Genomic DNA, 20,596 nt, shown 5'->3' on the forward strand with positions numbered 1-20,596 from the left:
CATCTTATCTTGAATTAATTTTGTTTTGGAAGACTGAGGATGTCTTGCTGTAGATACATTTCTTTCTGATGCTGGATGGGGGGGGGTGGTGGTGCACTTTTCTTTAAATGAGTAGGTAGCAAATATTTAAGCAAATATTTGCACAACTGTCTGTCTCAACACTGACACCTGCTGTTGTATTGCAAAGGCAGCCAGACACAATGCCTACATGAATGACTGTGTTTCAGTAAAACTTTATTTGCCAAGCAGGTGGCTGGCCCCTGGGGCCACAGTCTGCTGAGCCCTGCAAAAAGTTAAAGAGAAATGCAGTCTCTGATGTAGGAAATTTGGAGCCTGCTTCAGATTCTGTGTCTCCCTCTCTCTCTGCCCCTCCCCTACTCATGCTCTGTCTCTGTGTCTCTCAAAAATGAATAAACGTAAAATAAATTAAAAAGAGAGAGAGAGAGAGACTTAAAATACAAATCGACAATAAAATGATAAGTTAGGAGAGAGATAAAGGAAATTAAGGTGTTCAAAGGTCATTGGATATACAAGATAGGAATAAAGGGTTTATCTTTATCTTTCATTACCCGTGTATGCAGGATATACTGTCTAGGTAAGCATTAGAACACAGAAATTGAGTGCAGTGTATAGGTAGTAAACAAACAAAAGGAAAAAGTCAATCTTCTCAGGAAATAGGAAGAAAGCTACGACACGTGTGCTCAGCAAACGGTAAGGAAATGGAGGTGTTAGAGGTCCGAGAAAATGAAGAAAGTATGAAACAGTCATGTCACAGAGAAGGAGCCTGAATGGGAGCTGAGGTCCATGATGATGATTTAAGTTTTTTTATCTATTTTTGAGAGAGAGAAAGAGAGAGCAGGGGAGGGGCAAGGAGAGAGGAACAGAGAGAGAGAATCCCAAGCATGCTGTGCACTGTTAATCATGACCTGAGCTGAAATCAAGAGTTTTAGTCAGTCAGTTTAACTGACTCAGCCACCCGGGCAGCCCCATGGTCATGATTTTAAAATGAAGCCAGAATTGTGTGGTTTTCTCCAGCCAAGCTTAGCTGCATAGGGGCAGGTGGGTGGAGAGCAGGCCAAGTTTCAACAAGGCTTTAATGGGGTTATGGCTTTCACAGGTGAGTAGAGGGTGTATGCGACAGTGATTATAGCGATGGGTCCTGGAATTCCAGCTAGGAAAGAAAGGAAGTGAGGAAATGAGAGGAAATGAGGGATAGCTTAATGATGGCAGGAACTATGGATCGTGGTAGCTCTCTCTCGAATCTGGGAAGTGGAGGGAATAAGCTAGAAAGAGTGGATATGGTAATCAGAGAATAAAATGCTTGAAACTGAGATAATGAAGGGGTCACAGTTCTTGATAATAACAAGGTGTAGGTATGACTGCACGAATGGCTAAAAACCGTTTATTCATTTTTGAGAGACAGAGTATGAGTGAGGGAGGGGCAGAGAGAGAGAGAGGGAGACAGAATCTGAAGCAGGCTCCAGGCTCTGAGCTGTCAGCACAGGGTCCGACACGGGGCTCAAACCCACAAACAGTGAGATCATAACCTGAGCTGAAGTTGGATGCTTAACCGACTGACCCACCCAGGTGCCCCTGAAATAAATATTTTTAAATGATAATATATTTGAAAGAAGGGAAGAAAAAAACCCTATCTCCAGATATTGCTTGATCACTGTCCAACAGCAGACAGCATTTAGAGAAAGGTCATCCTGGTTTAAAAAGTCTGTGTGGGGAGCGCCTGGGTGGCTCAGTCGGTTGAGCAACCGATTTCAGCTCAGGTCATGATTTCATGGTTCGTGAGTTTGAGCCCCACATCAGGCTCTGTGCTGACAGCTCAGAGCCTGGAGCTGGCTTCTGATTCTGTGTCTCCCTCTCTCTCTGCCCCTCCTCCACTCATGCTCTGTCTCTCTCTGTCTCAGAAATAAGTAAACATAAAAAAAAATAAAAGAAAAAAAAAAAGTCTGCCTGGACTAGCAGAAAAGATGCACAATGGAAATCAGAGGGTGTGGTTTCTGTCCCTAGCTCATGCGACTAACCTCACTGAGCTTCAGTTTCCTCATCTGAAAAGCAAAGGGCCTAAATAAAATAGATGTTTACTTTCTTCTCCTTCTTCTTTTTTTTTTTTTCCTTTTAGACTAGATGTTTTCTAGGTAGTTTCTGGATCTAAAGTTTAGTTACTCCAAAACGTTAATTTTTTTTTTTATTTCAAAAATTTGAACACCAAAATTTATTTTATTATATTTCAAATATTTTCAGTCTCTCACTCTACTGGAAGGTTTAATTCCCTCCAAAGAAGAAGGTGGTATTTCGTGTGTCGAACATCTTCATAAATTATTCGTGTTTGGCCTAATGTGGAGTTTAGGAGCCCTTTTGGAATTGGAAAGCAGAGAAAAGCTTGAGGCCTTTTTACGAAGTCATGGAAGCAAGTTAGACTTGCCAGAAATACCTAAAGGCACAAATCAGACCATGTACGAGTTTTATGTTACTGATTATGGTAAGTACAGTGACTTACGCTTGAAATGAGATGATCTCTTTTTCAATGAGAAACATATAAACTTTCATAAACTCTTCTGTAGGGGAATATTAAGCCGATTATAAATAACTTGATTGCTAATACCATTTTTAAAAAGCATAGATGCAAAAAAATAGTGGAACTTTGCATATCGACCATGCTGGAAACTGGTAAGAGACTCTTGCCTTCTCCTCTTTTTGGAGTGGCCTAAGTGAAGTCTTGTATAAATAAGTTGGCAATACCTCTCACATCATGTACATCCTGGTGCTTGGAAAGGCAGCAGTGTAGAGAACATAGATTACCCTCATGATGAAGTAACAGATCAATCCTACAACTTCCCTGTTGGAAATGTCGGAATAATGAGAGAATGAACCAAGCAAATGGGGTCCTTCTTACCTGCAGCAGACTGGGCACAGTCCGGTGCTGTCACCTCAGCCCCCAGCTTCCTGTGTGTGGCAGGGCCCAGCTTCCCTGTCTCTAAGAGAAATGCCCTTGAGTTTGGCGCCCTTTATCCGGAGCGTAGCTCCCAACTCTTCTAAACTCCAGAGAAGATGAAACATGCTTCCTAAAAACTGTATTGACCTCTGATTCTTCCTAAAACCCCAAAGCAGCAAAAGCATTTTTTAAAAGTTTATACATTTATTATTTCTGAGAGAGAGAAAGAGAGAGCGCAAGCAGGGTGGGGGGCAGAGACAGAGGGAGACACTGGATCCAAAGCAGGCTCCAGACTCTGAGCTGTCAGCACAGAGCCCGACAGGGGGCTCAGACCCACAGACCATGAGATCGTGACCTGAGGTGAAGTCAGACGCTTAACTGACTGAGCCACCCAGGAGCCCCGCATTTGTTGTTTTTGTTTTAATGCATAAACTCAGAACAGGACACTGGATGGCAACAAAAGCATTTTGAAAGCAAGAAAGCAGAAAGGTAAGTGGCACTTGATTGGGCACACGGGGCAAGGTAAGTCCTAAACTGGCAGGGGGAAGAGTTGAGAGGCAATGTAATGTATGCTGCAGAACCTTCCCATGGCTCGGGAAATGGAAACTGGGGTGAGGGCAGAGGTAAAAACCAGAGTGCTGCTTGTAAGTCTGTTTAAGAAACAGAACCTCCAGGTCCTCTTTCCAAAATCACCCTGGTAGATAATAGCACTCACCTCACACTGGCCAAACACGGAAGAAATGGTGTTTAGAGAGTGTGAAACACAGAATTGCCTAGAGTTGGAGGATACTGGACACATTTGAGAGTGGAAGAATCATACTGAAAATAGGGATTAAGTGAAAGTTGGTGTTTTATTTTTTTTTAATTTTTTTTAATTTTTTTAATGTTTGTTTATTTTTGAGACAGAGAGAGACAGAGCATGAATGGGGGAGGGTCAGAGAGAGAGGGAGACACAGAATCTGAAACAGGCTCCAGGCTCTGAGCGGTCAGCACAGAGCCCAACGCGGGGCTTGAACTCATAGACCGCGAGATCATGACCTGAGCCGAAGTCGGACGCTTAACCGACTGAGCCACCCAGGTGCCCCTAAAGTTGGTGTTTTAAAGGCCTTTATAAAGAGACTGAGATGAAGTGAACTTTTTTTCAGCTGGGCATTTTTAATCAGAATGATTAAATTAATTCTATGTGTGATGAGATGCTATTAAAGATTTGGGTTCATAAAAGGGAGCTCTAACTCCAAATGCAAACTAACAATGAAATGCATCCTTAAATCTACTTATGAATTCTGTTACAATCCAGAAACAATCAAAAGATGGGGGTTTTAAATTTTTTTTTAACGTTTTATTTTATATTTTGAGACACAGAGAGAAACACAAGTCCCAGCAGGGGAGGGGCAGAGAGAGAGGGAGAGATAGTGGGAGACACAGAATCCAAAGCAGGCTCCAGGCTCTGAGCTGTCAGCACACAGCACGATGCAGGGCTCGAACCCACAAATGTGAGATCATGACCTGAGCCAAAGTTGGATGTTCAGCCGACTGAGCCACCCAGCTGCCCCAAAAGATGGTTTTTTTAAGAGATCAATAAAATTGATACATCTCTTACCAGAGATATCAGAGGAAATAGAGAAGACATAAATTACTGCTGTTCAGAATCAAAGAGGGAACATCCCTACAGGCCGTATAGACATTAAAAAATAAGGAAATACTAGAAACAATGTTTTGAAGGTATGTTTGATGATGAAACAGACATGTTTAGATAAAAAAGACAAATTCCTTGAAAGGTACAAACTACTAAACCTCATCAAGAAGAAATAGACATCCTACATATCCCCAGACTCACCAAAAATGTATAGTTAAAAACCTTTCTACAAAGAAAACTCCAGGCCCAGATGGCTTTCTTGGTGAATTCTACCAAGTACTTAAGGAAGAAATAATACCAATTGTACAAAAACTGCTTCTAAGACATTAAACGTAAGGAAGAAATACATCCCAGACCGTTTTATAAAGGTGATGTTATCTTGATATCAAAACCAGAGAAAGGCATTATAATAAAAGTAGACTGTAGAGCAGTATGTCTTAGGAACAATGACCCATATTTCTTTCCTTTCCCCTTTTAAATTTTAAGTAGCTTCCACACCCAATGTGGGGATTGAACTCATGATCCTGAGGTTAAGAGTTGTATGTCCTACCAGCTGAGCCAGCCAGGTGCCCTGACACACATTTCTTAATAAAATTTTAACAGGTAAAGTCCAAGTGAGCATTTATTCTATGAATTGAAGGTTGGAGTAACATTGAAAAAGCAATAAATTTATTTTGCCATGTTAACAGACTAAAAGCCAAACACATCATCAGTCCTCTAAATAGATGCAGAAAAAGCATTTGACAAAATTTAACACTGTTTGATGGTGAAACTCTCAGTAAACTAGGAATAGGAGCTTTATAATTTTGACAAAGAGCATCTACAGAAAAGATAACATTTATACTTACTTATTGGTGAAATATTGAATATTTCCTTGCCAAGATTAGAAATAGGACACGGATGTTCTTTCTCATCACTGCTATTCAGCATTGTACTAGAAGGTCTAATCAGTGCAGTAAGGCAATAAATAAGCAAACAAAAACATACAAATAAAGTATCTACAGATTAGAAAAGAACAAATACACCTCTATTTGTAGACAATATGACCATTTCTATAGAATCCTCGAAAAAGTTTTTGAAACCAGTGAATTAGTTTAGCAAGGTCATAGGATAAAAGGACAATATACAACAATAAGTTGTATTTCTATATGCTCACAACAAACAATTAAAAATTGGAATTTTAATATACTATTTGAAAGAGTATCCAAAACTTAAGCAACCATCGAGTTAATATGGATTGCTATGTGGAGAAGATGTTATATACGAGCCTAATGGTAACCACAAATCAAAAACCAGTGATAGATATGCAAAAAATAAAGAGAAAGGAGTCCAAATATATCACTAAATAAAGCCAACGAATTATGAAAGAGAAGAAAGGATCAGAGAAAAACTACAAAAACAACCATAAAACGAGTAACAAAATGGCAATAAATACATATCAATAATTACTTTGAATGTAAATGGACTAAATGCTCCAATCAAAAGACATAGGGAGACAGAGTGGATAAAAAACAAAAACAAAAACAAAAAAACCCCAAGGCCCATCTATATGCTGCCTACAAGAGACTCATTTTAGACCTAAAGATATCTGCAGATTGAAAGTGAGGGGATGGAGCACCATCTATCATGTTAATGGACATCAAAAGAAAGCCAGAATAGCCATACTCCTATCAGACAAACTAGATTTTAAACCAAAGACTGTAACAAGAGATGAAGGAGGGGCATTATATCATAATGAAGGGGTCTATCCATCAAGAAGATCTAACAATTGTAAATATTTGTTCACCCAATATATGAGCACCCAAATCCTTAAAACCGTTAATAACAAACATGAAGGAACTAATTGATAATAATACAATAATAGTAGGGGACTTTAATACCCCACAAACTTTGATGGACAGATCATCCAAACAGAAAATCAACAAGAGAACAGTGGCTCTGAATGACACACTAGACCATATGGATTTAATAGATGTATTCAGAACATTCCATCCTAAAACAACAGAATACACATTCTTTTTGAGTGCACATGGAATATTCTCCAGAATAATAACATATTAACAAGGTAGCAACAAGGTAGCAAATGACATATCTGAAAAAGGGTCAGTACCCAAAATATATAAGGAACTGATACAAGTTAACACACACACAAACAAATAATCCAATTCAAAAATGGTCAGAAGGCATGAACAGACATTTCTCCAAAGAAGACATATAGGTTGCTAACAGATACATGAAAAAATGTTTAACATCACTGATTATCAGGGAAATATAAATCAAAACTACAATTAGATAGCACCTCACACCTGTCAGAACAACTAAAATCAACAGCCCAAGAAACAACAGGTGTTGGCGAGGATGTGGAGACAAGGGAAACCTCTTGCACTGTTGATAGGAATGCAAACTGGTGTAGCCACTGTGGAAAACAAACAGTATGGAGGTTCCTCAAAAATTTTTAAATAGAACTATCCTATGATCCAGCAATTGCACTACTGGGTATTTACCCCCAAAATGTGAAAACACTAATTCAAAGGGATACATGCATCCCTATGTTTATTACAGCATTATTTATAATAAATTATGGAAGCAGCCCATGTGTTCATTGACAGATGAATGGATAAAGAAGAAATGGTATATAGATATACAATGAAATATTATTCAGCCATAGAAAGAATGAAATTTTGCCATTTGCAATGACATGGATGGAAATAGAGAGTAAAATGCTAAGCAAAATAAGTTAGAGAAAGACAAAGACCATAGGATTTCACTCAGGCATGGAATTTAAGAAACAAAACAAATGAGCAGAGGGGAAAAAGAAAGACCAAGAAACAGATCTTAACTGTAGAGAATAACTGATGGTTATGGGGGCGGGGGGAGACAAATGGGGGGATGGTTGAAAAAGGTGATGGGGATTAAGGAGAGCACTTGTCATGATGAGCACTGGGTGATGTATGGAACTGTGGATTCACTATATTGTACACTGGAAACAAACATAACACTCTATGTTAACTATACCGGAATTAAAATTAAAAAAATAAAAAATATATCTGATAAAACAATTCAATCCAGAAAACATAAAGGACTCTTGCCATTCCATAATAGTGGTTAGACAGCCAAGCCAAAATTTTTTAAATGGGCACTATAATTAAATAGATGCTTGGCCAAAGAAGATTTTAAAATGGTGAAAAAATACATGAAAAGATATTCAACATCATTGGTTATTGAGGAAATGCAAACTGAAACTAGAATGGGCTATGATTACACAGCCACTACAATGATTGCCATATGAAAAGATTGATAATACCAAATATCAGCAAGAATGTGTAATAACTGGGACTCTCATATACTACTCTGTGGGATAGCCACTTTGGGAAAACAGTTTATCAGTTTCTTAAAAGTTAACACCTTCACTTACCAAATGACTTGTTATTTTGCAAGGAAATTTGAGATTGAGGTTATTCCTCCAGTGATGATTATTTTCTTTGCTACTCTCAAACGTGTGAGCCTCTGCTCTGTTTTCATGCATTCTGTGTACACAGTAACTCTTTTGATACAATCCTGAATCATAGTATAATATTCCTGAAAAGCCAGTTAAAATGAACAATACGATACCAGCAATAAAAGTAATTTATGGCAACAGTGTGAACATCTCTGACCAAGTTTGCCTAGCCAATGGTGGTTATAAGTCTTTGTAGATTGTAAGGCACATTCCACATATGCTAAATGTAAATACATTTTTTTTTATAATTGAAGAAATGTGGTAAAAATAATTCTTATACCAACAATGTCTGTCAGTAAATTATGGGCTATCTAAAATCAGTTAATAAATTAGTAGTTACTGTTAAGTCAATAGGCTGAGCACTTTATTAACTAGTTTCAGGGCTAGATTTGTTTTCCCCGTTTCTCATGGCAAACATTCTATGTCCACTAACCCCTTTTTGGTCTTCCCTATCCTTTCAGTCGATGGGGCTTCCCTACTAGATATAAACATGTCATTGGTTTTAGCAGTAGCCAGTTCTAATTCCCTTTCAGGCCAGATCTTTCTAGATGAATGATTTAGAAATTTAAAAACTGACTTTGTTTTTAAACAAATTTAAATGACGAATTTAAATGATCAAATGCCATATATATTAGATAAGCAGATATGTTCACATATTTTTGGAAAATGGTTTAAATGTCCATGTGATTCTGTTGGATGTTTATGGCATTTGCATTTTTATATTTTCAGATACTTTTCAAAGAATGCAGTTTTATTAAGATGAATTTTTACTTACTGTATAGGTGATTGGGAGCACTGGAATAAGAAACTACAGCCATATTATTATCCAACTGACAGTATTCCAGAATATTCATCAATTTTGGTTCCAAATGTTGACAATATTAGAACAAATTTTTTGATAGACACCATTGCAAAACAATATAAAGTAAGTTTGATAGTTTCTTAGCTGATCACAAACCTGTATGAAACACATCCCTTTTCACACGGTACAGATAGAAAAATTAAATTCCAGCAGAAGGGGCCGGAAGTGGTGCCATTTAAGGGAAACACTTTTGGCGAATGAACCCCAGGATACACTCCAATTCAGTATCCCCTGAACTTCTGACTTCCGGCTTGCTAAGGAAAGCTGTCATATGCTCACAAAGTCCCTCATTCTCTCGTGGTCACGTGAATATTTGCCCATTCTTTCTTCCAGCACAGTTGTAGTACACATTTCACATTTAAATTTTTAATTGAACTAGGATTTATTTTGACGTGGGTCTAATTCTAAAAAGTAATTAAAAATTAGTCATGAATTTTTAGAATGAAAAATGGCTGCTAGAGCCATAAGGCATTTAAAACCAAACACAACCCCTTTCACCATGACTATCCTATTACTGCAGGCTGTTTTGCTCACGGGAGAGCAGGGGACTGCGAAAACTGTAATGATTAAAGCCTATTTGAAAAGATACGATCCTGAAGTACAGTTATCCAAAAGTCTAAACTTTTCATCTGCCACAGAACCAGTCATGTTTCAGGTAAAACCCATCACTTGCTGAGGTAATCAACATCTTAAATGTTTTGAGTGGTGTTTACAGTAAAATGTGCATGCATATAAAAGCTGGTGTGTGTGTGTGTGTGTGTGTGTGTGTGTGTGTGTGTGTGTGTAGGAAATGGGGTTGCACCTGGCATTCAGCTATTGGCTTTCCCTCGGCTAAGATGGAAACCAAAGCCAAATAGCATATTTTGACCTAATATTGAGGCTGAAGCTGAACTTTGTGCATAAAATTAATGATTAACATTCCAATAACTTATTTCTTGCAATTTTACACTGTTTATTTAAAAAAACAATTTTTGAGTTCATTTATTTATTTGAGAGAGAGAGAGAGAATGCATGTGCGTGTGAGTGGGGGAGGGGCGGAGAGAGAGGTGGACAGAGAATCCCAAGCAGGCTCCGCTCTGTCAGCGTAGAACTCGACGCGGGGCTCCATCTCACAAACCATGAGATAATGACCTGAGCCGAGACCAGCAGTCCGACGATGCTCAACCAACTAAGCCATCCAGGCGCCCCTACAATGTCTATTTTAATAATGGTATTTGTGTATATTAAGTAACTCAATTCACTCTGAGAGACATGCTCAGCATTTTTAGGAATCTGGGTTGAAATCTAACACTTAAACCATTTCCTCTTTCCAGAGAACCATTGAAAGCTATGTGGATAAACGAATGGGAAGCACATACGGGCCACCAGGAGGCAGAAAAATGACTGTATTTATTGATGATATTAATATGCCGGTGATTAATGAATGGGGAGATCAGGTATGACTAAAATATCTCCTATAGATGATAGTTAATCAGTATTTTTAGTTATATATAAAAAATGTCAATAGCCTTCATCTTATTAAGCCTCCCTAGTAGCAGTTCTGTTTTGTTTGACTTCTCTGGTATAGCTGGCATTCTCCCTTCTTGAGGTCCCTGTGGGCTTTTCAGCAATACGCCTACCTGTCTCTCTGGCTTCGTGATTTCAGTGACCTTTCTGGCTCCTCTCTTCCTTTCCCCAGGGTTTTAGTTTTGTTCTGTTACCTCTTATTCTACATACTCCCTCCAAGGAATACCTGATGTAGAAAATACCTTTTTTTTTTCCTTTTAACTCTGCCATGCGTGTGTCCCCCTAGTGATCATCTGTCAACCCCAGAGGCATTCCCCATCAGAGAACCTCACTGATGCTGTCAGGGTTCTGCATGTTCCTTGTGGGATTGCCAACACCTCCCTCCCACCACTGCCCACTGCTTCATCAATTACATCTACCTGGAGCCTGCCAGCACCCATTCCACCTGGCCTTTTATGTGGATTCACCTCAGATACCTCTAGGAGGTCCAGACTCCCAGGTCCTGTGCTCACCTGAGACTATTCCTCAAACAGCTTTGCACAGCACTTCTCTGACCTTACTTCCTACTTTTCCCACTCTGAAACCTTTCACTTAAAAAAAATTTTTTTAAATGTTTATTTTTGAGAGAGACAGAGAGAGTGTGTGCAAGTGAGTGGGGGAGGGGCAGAGAGAAAGGGGGACAGAAGATCCAAAGCCGGCTCTCCACCGACAGCAGAGAGCCCGATGCGGGCTCAATCCCACAAACCATGAGATCATGACCTGAGCTGGAGCCAGGCGCTTAACCGACTGAGCCACCCAGGTGCCCCCCTGAAACCTCTCTATGTGCCCCTGGAAGCCATAGTTCATCCACAGAATTCCTTGTAAATGCAACTTCTCTGAATTTTTCTTTTGCCTGCTTGCTCTAATGGAAATCTGGGAGGCTGCTTTCCTCAGTCAAGTTGAGCCCCTGGGCCTAGAGGTGGGGGAGATGTCCTCCTTGCCTCTTGTTGTCCCCTGCCCTGTGGAGAGATCAATCCCACCTCATGCTTCCCTTGTTGCTGTCACCTCAGACCCTCAGACAACATCCTGAAGATTTCCATTCCTGGATCACTGTTACTCTCCCTCTTGCTGGGGCCAGAATCATGTGTGTGGAAACTGGGCTGACACAGTGACTCATACTTCAAACGGACCTGCATTGGTTTAATGCTCTGTAGCCACCAGTGTGAATTTCTTAATAATTACTTTTTGGGGCGCCTGGGTGGCGCAGTCGGTTAAGCGTCCGACTTCAGCCAGGTCACGATCTCACGGTCCGTGAGTTCGAGCCCCGCGTCGGGCTCTGGGCTGATGGCTCAGAGCCTGGAGCCTGTTTCTGATTCTGTGTCTCCCTCTCTCTGTCCCTTCCCCGTTCATGCTCTGTCTCTCTCTGTCCCAAAAATAAGTAAACGTTGAAAAAAAAATTTAAAAAAAATAATAATAATTACTTTTGAACAAGGAGCCTTGCATTTTCATTTTGCCCTGGGCCTTGCAAATCATGCAGCCTGCTTGTTATAATTCTTGGTGATGCCAATACTGACATACGTGATCTTGACCTCTTAGTTCCTCCTGTGATGATCGTGTCTTCCACCCTGGGTGAATTAGTCATCCACGCAGTCATACCTACACCTTGTTATTATCGAGAACTGTGACCCCTTCATTATCTCAGTTTCAAGCATTTTATTCTCTGATTACCATATCCACTCTTTCTAGCTTATTTCCTCCACTTCCCAGATTCGAGAGAGAGCTACCACGATCCATAGTTCCTGCCATCATTAAACTATCCCTCATTTCCTCTCATTTCCTCACTTCCTTTCTTTCCTAGCTGGAATTCCAGGACCCATCGCTATAATCACTGTCGCATACACCCTCTACTCACCTGTGAAAGCCATAACCCCATTAAAGCCTTGTTGAAACTTGGCCTGCTCTGCACCCACCTGCCCCTATGCAGCTAAGCTTGGCTGGAGAAAACCACACAATTCTGGCTTCATTTTAAAATCATGACCATGGGGCTGCCCGGGTGGCTCAGTCAGTTAAACTGACTGACTAAAACTCTTGATTTCAGCTCAGGTCATGATCTCCTGGTTTGTAGGATTGAGCCAGGCGTCGGGCTCTGTGCTAACAGTGCACAGCCTGCTTGGGATTCTCTCTCTCTCTTCCTCTCTCCTTGCCCATCCCCTGCTCTCTCTTTCTCTCTCTCAAAAATAGATAAATAAACTTAAATCATCATCATGGACCTCAGCTCCCATTCAGGCTCCTTCTCTGTGACATGACTGTTTCATACTTTCTTCATTTTCTCGGACCTCTCACACCTCCATTTCCTTACCGTTTGCTGAGCATACATGTGTTGTAGCTTTCTTCCTGTTTCCTGAGAAGATTGACTTCTTCCTTTTGTTTGTTTACTACCTATACACTGCACTCAATTTCTGTATTCTAATGCTTACCTAGACAGTATATCCTGCATACACGGGTAATGAAAGATAAAGATAAACCCTTTATTCCTATCTTGTATATCCAATGACCTTGGAACACCTTAATTTCCTTTATCTCTCTCCTAACTTATCATTTTATTGTCGATTTGTATTTTAAGTCTCTCTCTCTCTCTCTTTTTAATTTATTTTACGTTTATTCATTCTTGAGAGAGACAGAGAGAGACAGAGCATGAGTAGGGGAGGGGCAGAGAGAGAGGGAGACACAGAATCTGAAGCAGGCTCCAGGCTTTGAGCTGCCAGCACAGAGCCCGACGTGGGGCTCAAACTCATGAACCGTGAGATCATGACCTGAGCTGAAGTTGGACACTTAACCGACTGCGCCACCCAGGCGCCCCACTTCTGCCAGATCCTTAAGAGCTTATTCAGTCAGGATTATCTCAAAGCAAGGCTAAGATTGGAAAGTTTCTGGTCCACTTAGGCTATGCATACCCAGGGTACAAATCTGTGCAAGTGTCATCCTGAGGCCACAGCCTCCTAGGGAAGTCTCTTATTTTTCTTTTTTCTTTCCTTTTCCTCTCCCATTCAGTAGGGATCCAAGAGAGACTTCTCAGCAGTAAGGTGAGGAGAGTGGAAGCATATTAAGATATCATCTATTAGCTGAAGAGCTCTTGAATTTCGGACTCACTTAACCAATTAAGGATGTCTACTTGGATCTCAAACTTACCATGTCCAAAACCAAATTCCTGTTACTCCCTAGATCTGCTCCTGAAATAATCCTCTTAATATCAAGAAGTGGAAACTCCACATTCAATCTGTTAGGAAATCATGTGGGCTGTATCTTCAAACTATATCCAGGAATTTACCACTACTCATTACCTCTATTGCCAATACCTGGTGCAAGCCACCATCTCTCTCTCTCTCTCTCTCTCTCTCTCTCTCTCTCTCTCTCTCTCTTCTTAATCATTACAAATGCCTCCTCATTGTCTCCCCATTGCCTTTGCCCTTCTCAGTCTATGTTCACATCAGCACCCAATTAAAACATGGATCAGATCATGACACAGTCTTCTGGTCAAAATCCTCCCATGAGACTTGTAGAATATAAATGCCAAAATCCTTACCATGACCCAAAGACTCTGCATTGACTGATCTTACCTCCCCATGACTCTGCCCCAAACACATTTATTGGTCTTTGTATACACTGGATATAATGTTCACTCAGAGCCTCTATGTTTACTGTTTCCTCCTCTTGGAATATTCTTCCTCTAGATACCTAAATGGTGTGCTTTCTCACCTCCTTCAAGCAATGAGGTTATATATTCTTTGGTTGCATGTCATGTGAGGTGAATCCTCCCGTGTTCTCCATATTCAGTTGCACCCTTGAACACTGTCTATTTCCTTTCTCTGTTTTATTTTCCTCCCAAAACTCATACTATTTTATTTACATACATATATACATACTAGCATACATGTGTATATGTTTTTTTTCTCCTACCACCAGAATGTACGCTCCATGAAGACAGGGATTTTTGTCTATGCTACAACAGAGTCAGACACACAGTGATCATTAACATGTGTGAATGAAAGAATGTCGTATTTGAGGTGCTTGTGTGTCATCCACTCAGGGATGCCTAGTAGGAATTTGGATATACAGGCATGGAGCTTAGAAGGGAATCTGAAGCTAGTTACAGAGTTGAGATTCTTTAGGGTATAGGGTTGACATGACATCGGCTGAAATAGTGAGAATGATAGAACTCTGTAGAACACTTACATGAGAGGGATAGGTGGAGAAAGAATGACTTAGGAAGTGATCCAGGGTCACGAGGTAAACCTGGAAATAATTGAGCCTCTGAAGCTGAGAGAGGAAAAATTTTCAGTAGGGAAGAAGTGTTAGCAGTGTTAGAGTCTTCAGTAAAGGAAGATGAGGACATAAAATCTAAACCCCAAACATTCCTGAAGGCTCAGGAATAACTATCCCACATTCTGATTTAAAATATTTTGAAATGTTAAATGTTGATATTGGTAACTCTGACTACTGTTGTAATTGTACCAAATATTTTGTAACTTGCCTATTTAAATTTCTTTGGAGATCCATTTTATCAAGGTGGTGAAGAGTACACTGAACTTGTTGCAGACGTTTAGCTTATGGTTTCATTCATGAGTGGTAGCATTTAAGTATTTTTTAAAGTTTATTTATTTATTTTGAGAGAGACAGAGATAGCATGAGTAGGGGAGGGCCAGAGAGAGAAGGGGAGAGAGAGAATCCCAAGCAGGTTCCGCACTGTCAGCACAGAGCCCCATGTGGGGCTTGAACCTGTGAAGCCATGAGATCATGACCTGAACCAAAACTAAGAGTCAGACACTTAACAGACTGAGCCACCCAGACACCCCCATGAGTGGTAGCATTTACATCAAATTGCCTTGCAGGTTATTATCAACATTTACAAGCACTTCACTGATAAGAGTTGACTATTTCATGTGTACTATTTTGTAAGAGCCATGCAGGAATATGATAGATATACTTACTAAAGTTATCACTGTGTACATTTCAGGTAACTAATGAGATCGTGCGACAAATGATGGAAATGGAAGGAATGTATAGCTTAGATAAGCCTGGAGACTTCACTACTATTGTTGATGTGCAGCTCATAGCAGCAATGATCCACCCTGGAGGTGGTCGAAATGATATTCCACAACGTTTAAAAAGACAGTTTACTGTGTTTAATTGCACATTACCTTCAAATGCTTCAATAGACAAAATTTTTGGTATGACTGTTCTTGGTGTTACATTTTTTTATCCTATTACATAATGGACATAAGCCATGCAAAACCTTATTTAAGAGATAAAAAGGCTCTGTCTGAAGTAGGGATTAAGAATCTGAAATTGAGAATTAAATACCAGAGAAGAGGGACTAAATATTAAGAAGACTCATGTTTATAGTCTATTCTAAAACTCAGGAATATTTAGAAATAGCCTTGTTGAAGTTTGACTTTGGTGTAAGCAAACATTTGTGTTTTTGTTTTGTTGACACAATTAATCAGAGAAATTTGGGCTAATGAATGACAGCACATGTATTATAGGTTAACAATGTAATATATCAAGTCAAATGTAGCACTTTGATATGTTAATGAAATGGGAATTTTGATAACAAATTTATGCTCATATAAACTATTTCGTTAAAAATTATATATATGAAGACATACAAGAGAAACAGACCCATGTATATATGGACATTAATTGGCATTGCAGGTGCTGTAGATTAGAAGGGAAAGGGAAGACTTTTAGTAAATGGTACTGGGACTTTTTTAGTAATTGTTATGTGAAAATAATTGAAATTGAACCCTTACCTCACACCAAGCATAAAATCAATAGAGATGGATTAAAGACCTAAATATAGAAAGCAAAGATATAAAATATTTGGAAGAAAATATCTGCATGACAGCTGAGTAGGAAAAGAAACTCATTTATTTATTTATTTTTCTATTTATTTATTTATTGCTTATTTATTTATTTTGGGAGAGAGAGAGAGAAAACACAAGCAGGGGAGGGTCAGAGAGAGTGGAAGAGAGAGAGAATCCCAAGCAGGTTCCATGATATCAGCCCAGAGCCTGAAGTGGGGCTTGGTCTCATGACCTGAGCTAAAATCAAGAGTCAGACACTTAACCCATTGAGTCACCCAGGTGCCCCTGGAAAGAGCTTGTAAAATGAGACTCAAAAAGCAGAAGCCATAAAAGAAGATGACAAGTTTGACTAGATTAAAATTAAGAAGTTTTAATTAAATTAAAATTAAAATTAATTAAAATTAAAAAGCAATATTGAAGAGTGAAAAGACAAGCCCCAAAGTGGGCAAAGATGCAAAGATGCAAATTTAAAACACCAAGGAGGGGCGCCTTGGTGGCTCAGTTGGTTAAGCATCAGACTCGATTTTGGCTCAAGTCATGATGTCACGATTTGTGGGACCAAGCAGTGTATTGCGCTCCATGTTGACAAGGTGATGCTTGCTTGGGATTCTCTTTCTCCCTCCCTCTCTGCCTGTCGCATGCTCATGCACGCATGCTCTAGATAGATAGATAGATAGATAGATAGATAGATAGATAGATAGACCACCAAGGAAATAACATTTTATACCCACTTGATTTGCAAAAATGAAAAATTCTGACAAAATCAGGCATTGGGGAGAATGTGCAGGACTGAGACACTCACCCCCTACTGGCGGGTGTATAAATTGTGACAGACCCTGTGGATAATAACTGGACCTCATTACTGGTAAAGCAGAATGTGTGGACACCCACAGCAGTTGCATTTCCAGGCATATGCCAGTTTATCATTTGTTTCCTTTATGATTTTCACTTTCTGAGTTTCATTTAAGAAGTCCTTTCCTATCCAGCAGTCATGTAGATATTGTCTGTGTTTTCTTCCCAACATTACAGTTTTGCCTTCCATATTTAAACCCTTAACCCATCGTTACTTGATTTGTGCCACAAATCAATGACACACATGTTCTACAAGAATGTTTATAGAACAATGTTCGTGATAGCAGAAACCTTGAAACAATCAAATATTTATTGACAGTAAAAGTGGATCCATACATAGTGGTCTAGGCACACAGCCTAATGCCATTATGCAGCAGTGAATATGAACAAACACAGCTACGTGCTTCAACATGGCCGAAGCCCAGAAATGGGTTGAGCAAAAGAAGCAAGTCACCAAGGAATATATGATACGATTCCATCAAATTAAATTTCAAAAGTTGAAGTTAAAGAAAATGTTAAAGGTCAAACCCATAAGTGGGCCACCCTATAAAGAAAAGCAAGTCACAGTATCTCATTAGGTCAGAGTAGTGGCTGCCTCTGGAGGAAGGAAGAGGTTGTGGACAGTGACGGACAAACAGGGGCTTCTACTGCATCGGGCAAGGTTGTGTTTCTCAGTGTGGTCATCCGTATGTGAGTGTTTGCTTATTTGTTAAACTGTTTTGATTAATGATGAATGATATCTCTGATATGATTAATACTGAAAACTAAACATGGAAAGAGAAATGCTTAACGTCACCCAGCTTAGTTGGTCTTGTAATGATGTATTCCCTGGGATAAACATGTACCTTTTATCTTTTAGTAAGCTTGTACTTTCAATCTTGTTTTATTTTCCAGGACTTATTGGCTGTGGGTACTTTGATCCTTGCAGAAAGTTCAAACCTGAAATATGTGAGATGATTGGAAATTTAGTTTCAGCAGGCAGAGTGCTGTGGCAGTGGACTAAGGTACAGAAGGGTCATTGTCCGTAATAACAAAAAATCTACTATTATTTGGCCTGTTCTCACCTTGTGGCCCATGAACTTATCATCACGTCACGGAGTAGTGGGTTTTCTTTCTCTCTCTCTCTCTCTCTCTCTCTCTCTCTCTTTTTGAAAAGACAAATTAGGTGCTCAAATAGATTTATGACACCTTTTCCTTCCAGGGAGCAAATATTCTGACTGGATGATGCTTTCCATATGTATGAGACATTACTATAAACCACACACGACATCCAAGATAAAGTAGAATTTTGCTAAAATGAGGACACTGCTTTTCTGCTTGTTACTCTGATATTTATCTCAGACACTCACCTATTTCCTGACTGACTGAATACATGGATTTCCAGATGTTCTTCACTATCTGAGACTTAAAATCTAACTTGTGTGTCTTGAGATGGAGTGGGAATTAGTAAATGGATGGAAGTGTACTTAACAAAATAGACTAGATTTTAAGACACAGGGCCAGTGCCCTAAGTAAAGCTCAGGAAACATATAGCTGTCACCAAGATGGCTTAAAGCAGACTCGTGAGAAAACAATTAAGTGTAGGTCTGAGGTAAAAACAAGGTGGAGGTATATGCCAAAAACATTCATTAGGCACAATTACACACATCTGGGAGGAAGCTTATGTCCTGGAGACTTCTGGAGGGTGCCAGCCTCTCAGATTCCTGGGTGGATGAGGGAATTTCTAGATACAAAATTAGCAGGGGTGCCTGGGTGGCTCAGTTGGTTGAGCGTCTGACTTAGGTCAGGTCAGAGATCCTCAGGTCAGGACCTTGTAGTTTATGAGTTCGAGCCCCACATCGGGCTTGCTGCTGTTATCACGGAGCCTGCTTTGGATCTTCTGTTTCCTTCTCTCTCTGCCTCTCTCTCTCTCCAAAAGAAATAAACATTAAAAAAAAAAAGAATTATCAGGAGAGGAATTGGGTGTTTCTTATCAAATTCTCCGTCCACGCAGCCCCCTATGGTGACTGGTTCCTTGCATGGGGGCTGCCCTTTGCCAACATACGGTCTTTGCACATGCTGTTCTGCCTCTCTTAAAGTAACTCCAAAATGAATGGCAAGGGTTGAGCGTCTGAAATAATTTTCTGTGGTAAGATCCATCTGTTTTTCCAGTGGGGCTGTTGTTCAATGTCATGTGCTTATATATGTATATATATTTTCTGAAAAGCTTTGGCCTACTGGGTGTCTTTCCATCAAAGCTTTTTTTGTTGTGTAAATGTTTACTGCTTCTATTTCTTCATCTTTCTTTACCTCCTTAACCTATTTTGCACAGGCTTTTGTTCCACTGCTCTCGGCAAGGTCACCAAAGACCTCAATCTTGCCAAATCTAAAGGTTGATTTCTTCCTCTTACTTGGCAGCATTTGACATAAATTATCCCTCTTGACACTTTCTTCACTTGGTTTCTGAAGACCTCATGTTCTTGGTTTTCTTCCTATCTGACAGGCTATCTTTTTAAAAGTCCCCCCTCTTCTTCCCTTCCTCTAGATGCTGGAGTGCACCTGATCTCGATGCTAGGACCTCTTCCCTATCTCCATGCTTTACCCAGATGGTCTCTCCAGCTTCAGGGCCTTAAACACCATCTCTGTGCTGATAATGTCAAAATCAGCTTCCATTCCAGGCCTCTCTGCTTGGCTGTATACTTATTTCTAATTGCTTAGTAGACATCACTGTTTAGATGTCCAATAACCATCTTGAAGTTAATGTGTCCAAACAGAACCCTCAAGTGTCCTTCAATATGACCTTCCCTCAGACCTTTGCCTCTTAGTTAATAGCAACACCAATTATCCTGCTCCTCAGGTTAAAACACTGGTGCCGTGCTTGATTTGTCTCCCTCAACCCCCTACCTCCAATCCATCAGCAAGTCTCAGCAACTGTGCTTTCAAAATATATCCCAAAGCTGAGCTCTCTCTCGAAGCCACTACCCTGATAGATGCTTCCAGCACCTGCCCTCTGGACCACACAGTGACTTGCTTTCTCCTTGCCCTCCTAGAGTCTGTTCTTTACACAGTTCTAAAATGCTTTTCAAAGAAGTAAATCAGAGATCCTTACTCCCTCTTAAAACCACCAGTAGACTCCCAGGTACACTTACAGTGAAACCTGATGCCTTGCTCTGGCCTGTGAAACTCCACCGGAGCCATCCTTGCTTGCCTCTCTCCCCAGCTGCACTGCCCTCCACTGCACTGTTCCTTGAACACCCCACATTTTTTGGTCCTTTGGGCCATCATATACTACTCATTCTCACCATTCTTACCTTCAGAGGGGCTATCACAGGCATTATCTGTCTCCTGACCCTACTTTATTTTTTCTGACCATGACTTATGTCATTGTTATTTGTCAGCTTATTTGTTTACCAATATATTTGTTTCTTATTTATTGCTAGGCTCCCCCCACTAGAATGGAAGCTCCCTGATG

The 20,596-nt window shown here is 40.0% G+C and overlaps 1 protein-coding gene across 8 annotated transcripts in view; it reads left to right on the forward strand.

Annotated features, from left to right (window-relative positions):
• The window catches only part of DNAH8 (dynein axonemal heavy chain 8), a 330,151-nt gene that overhangs the window by 166,565 nt on the left and 142,990 nt on the right, over nucleotides 1-20,596 (forward strand). For all 8 annotated transcript variants that reach the window (XM_045057489.1, XM_045057486.1, XM_019830547.3 and 5 more), the window contains 6 exons: nucleotides 2,257-2,494; nucleotides 8,865-9,007; nucleotides 9,465-9,599; nucleotides 10,258-10,380; nucleotides 15,444-15,657; nucleotides 18,040-18,149. In XM_045057489.1, coding sequence (XP_044913424.1) covers nucleotides 2,257-2,494; nucleotides 8,865-9,007; nucleotides 9,465-9,599; nucleotides 10,258-10,380; nucleotides 15,444-15,657; nucleotides 18,040-18,149 — 963 coding nt within the window. The remainder of the gene's footprint in view (nucleotides 1-2,256; nucleotides 2,495-8,864; nucleotides 9,008-9,464; nucleotides 9,600-10,257; nucleotides 10,381-15,443; nucleotides 15,658-18,039; nucleotides 18,150-20,596) is intronic.

The sequence above is a fragment of the Felis catus genome, chromosome B2 (assembly GCF_018350175.1).
Source record: "Felis catus isolate Fca126 chromosome B2, F.catus_Fca126_mat1.0, whole genome shotgun sequence".
Lineage (NCBI taxonomy): Eukaryota > Metazoa > Chordata > Mammalia > Carnivora > Felidae > Felis > Felis catus.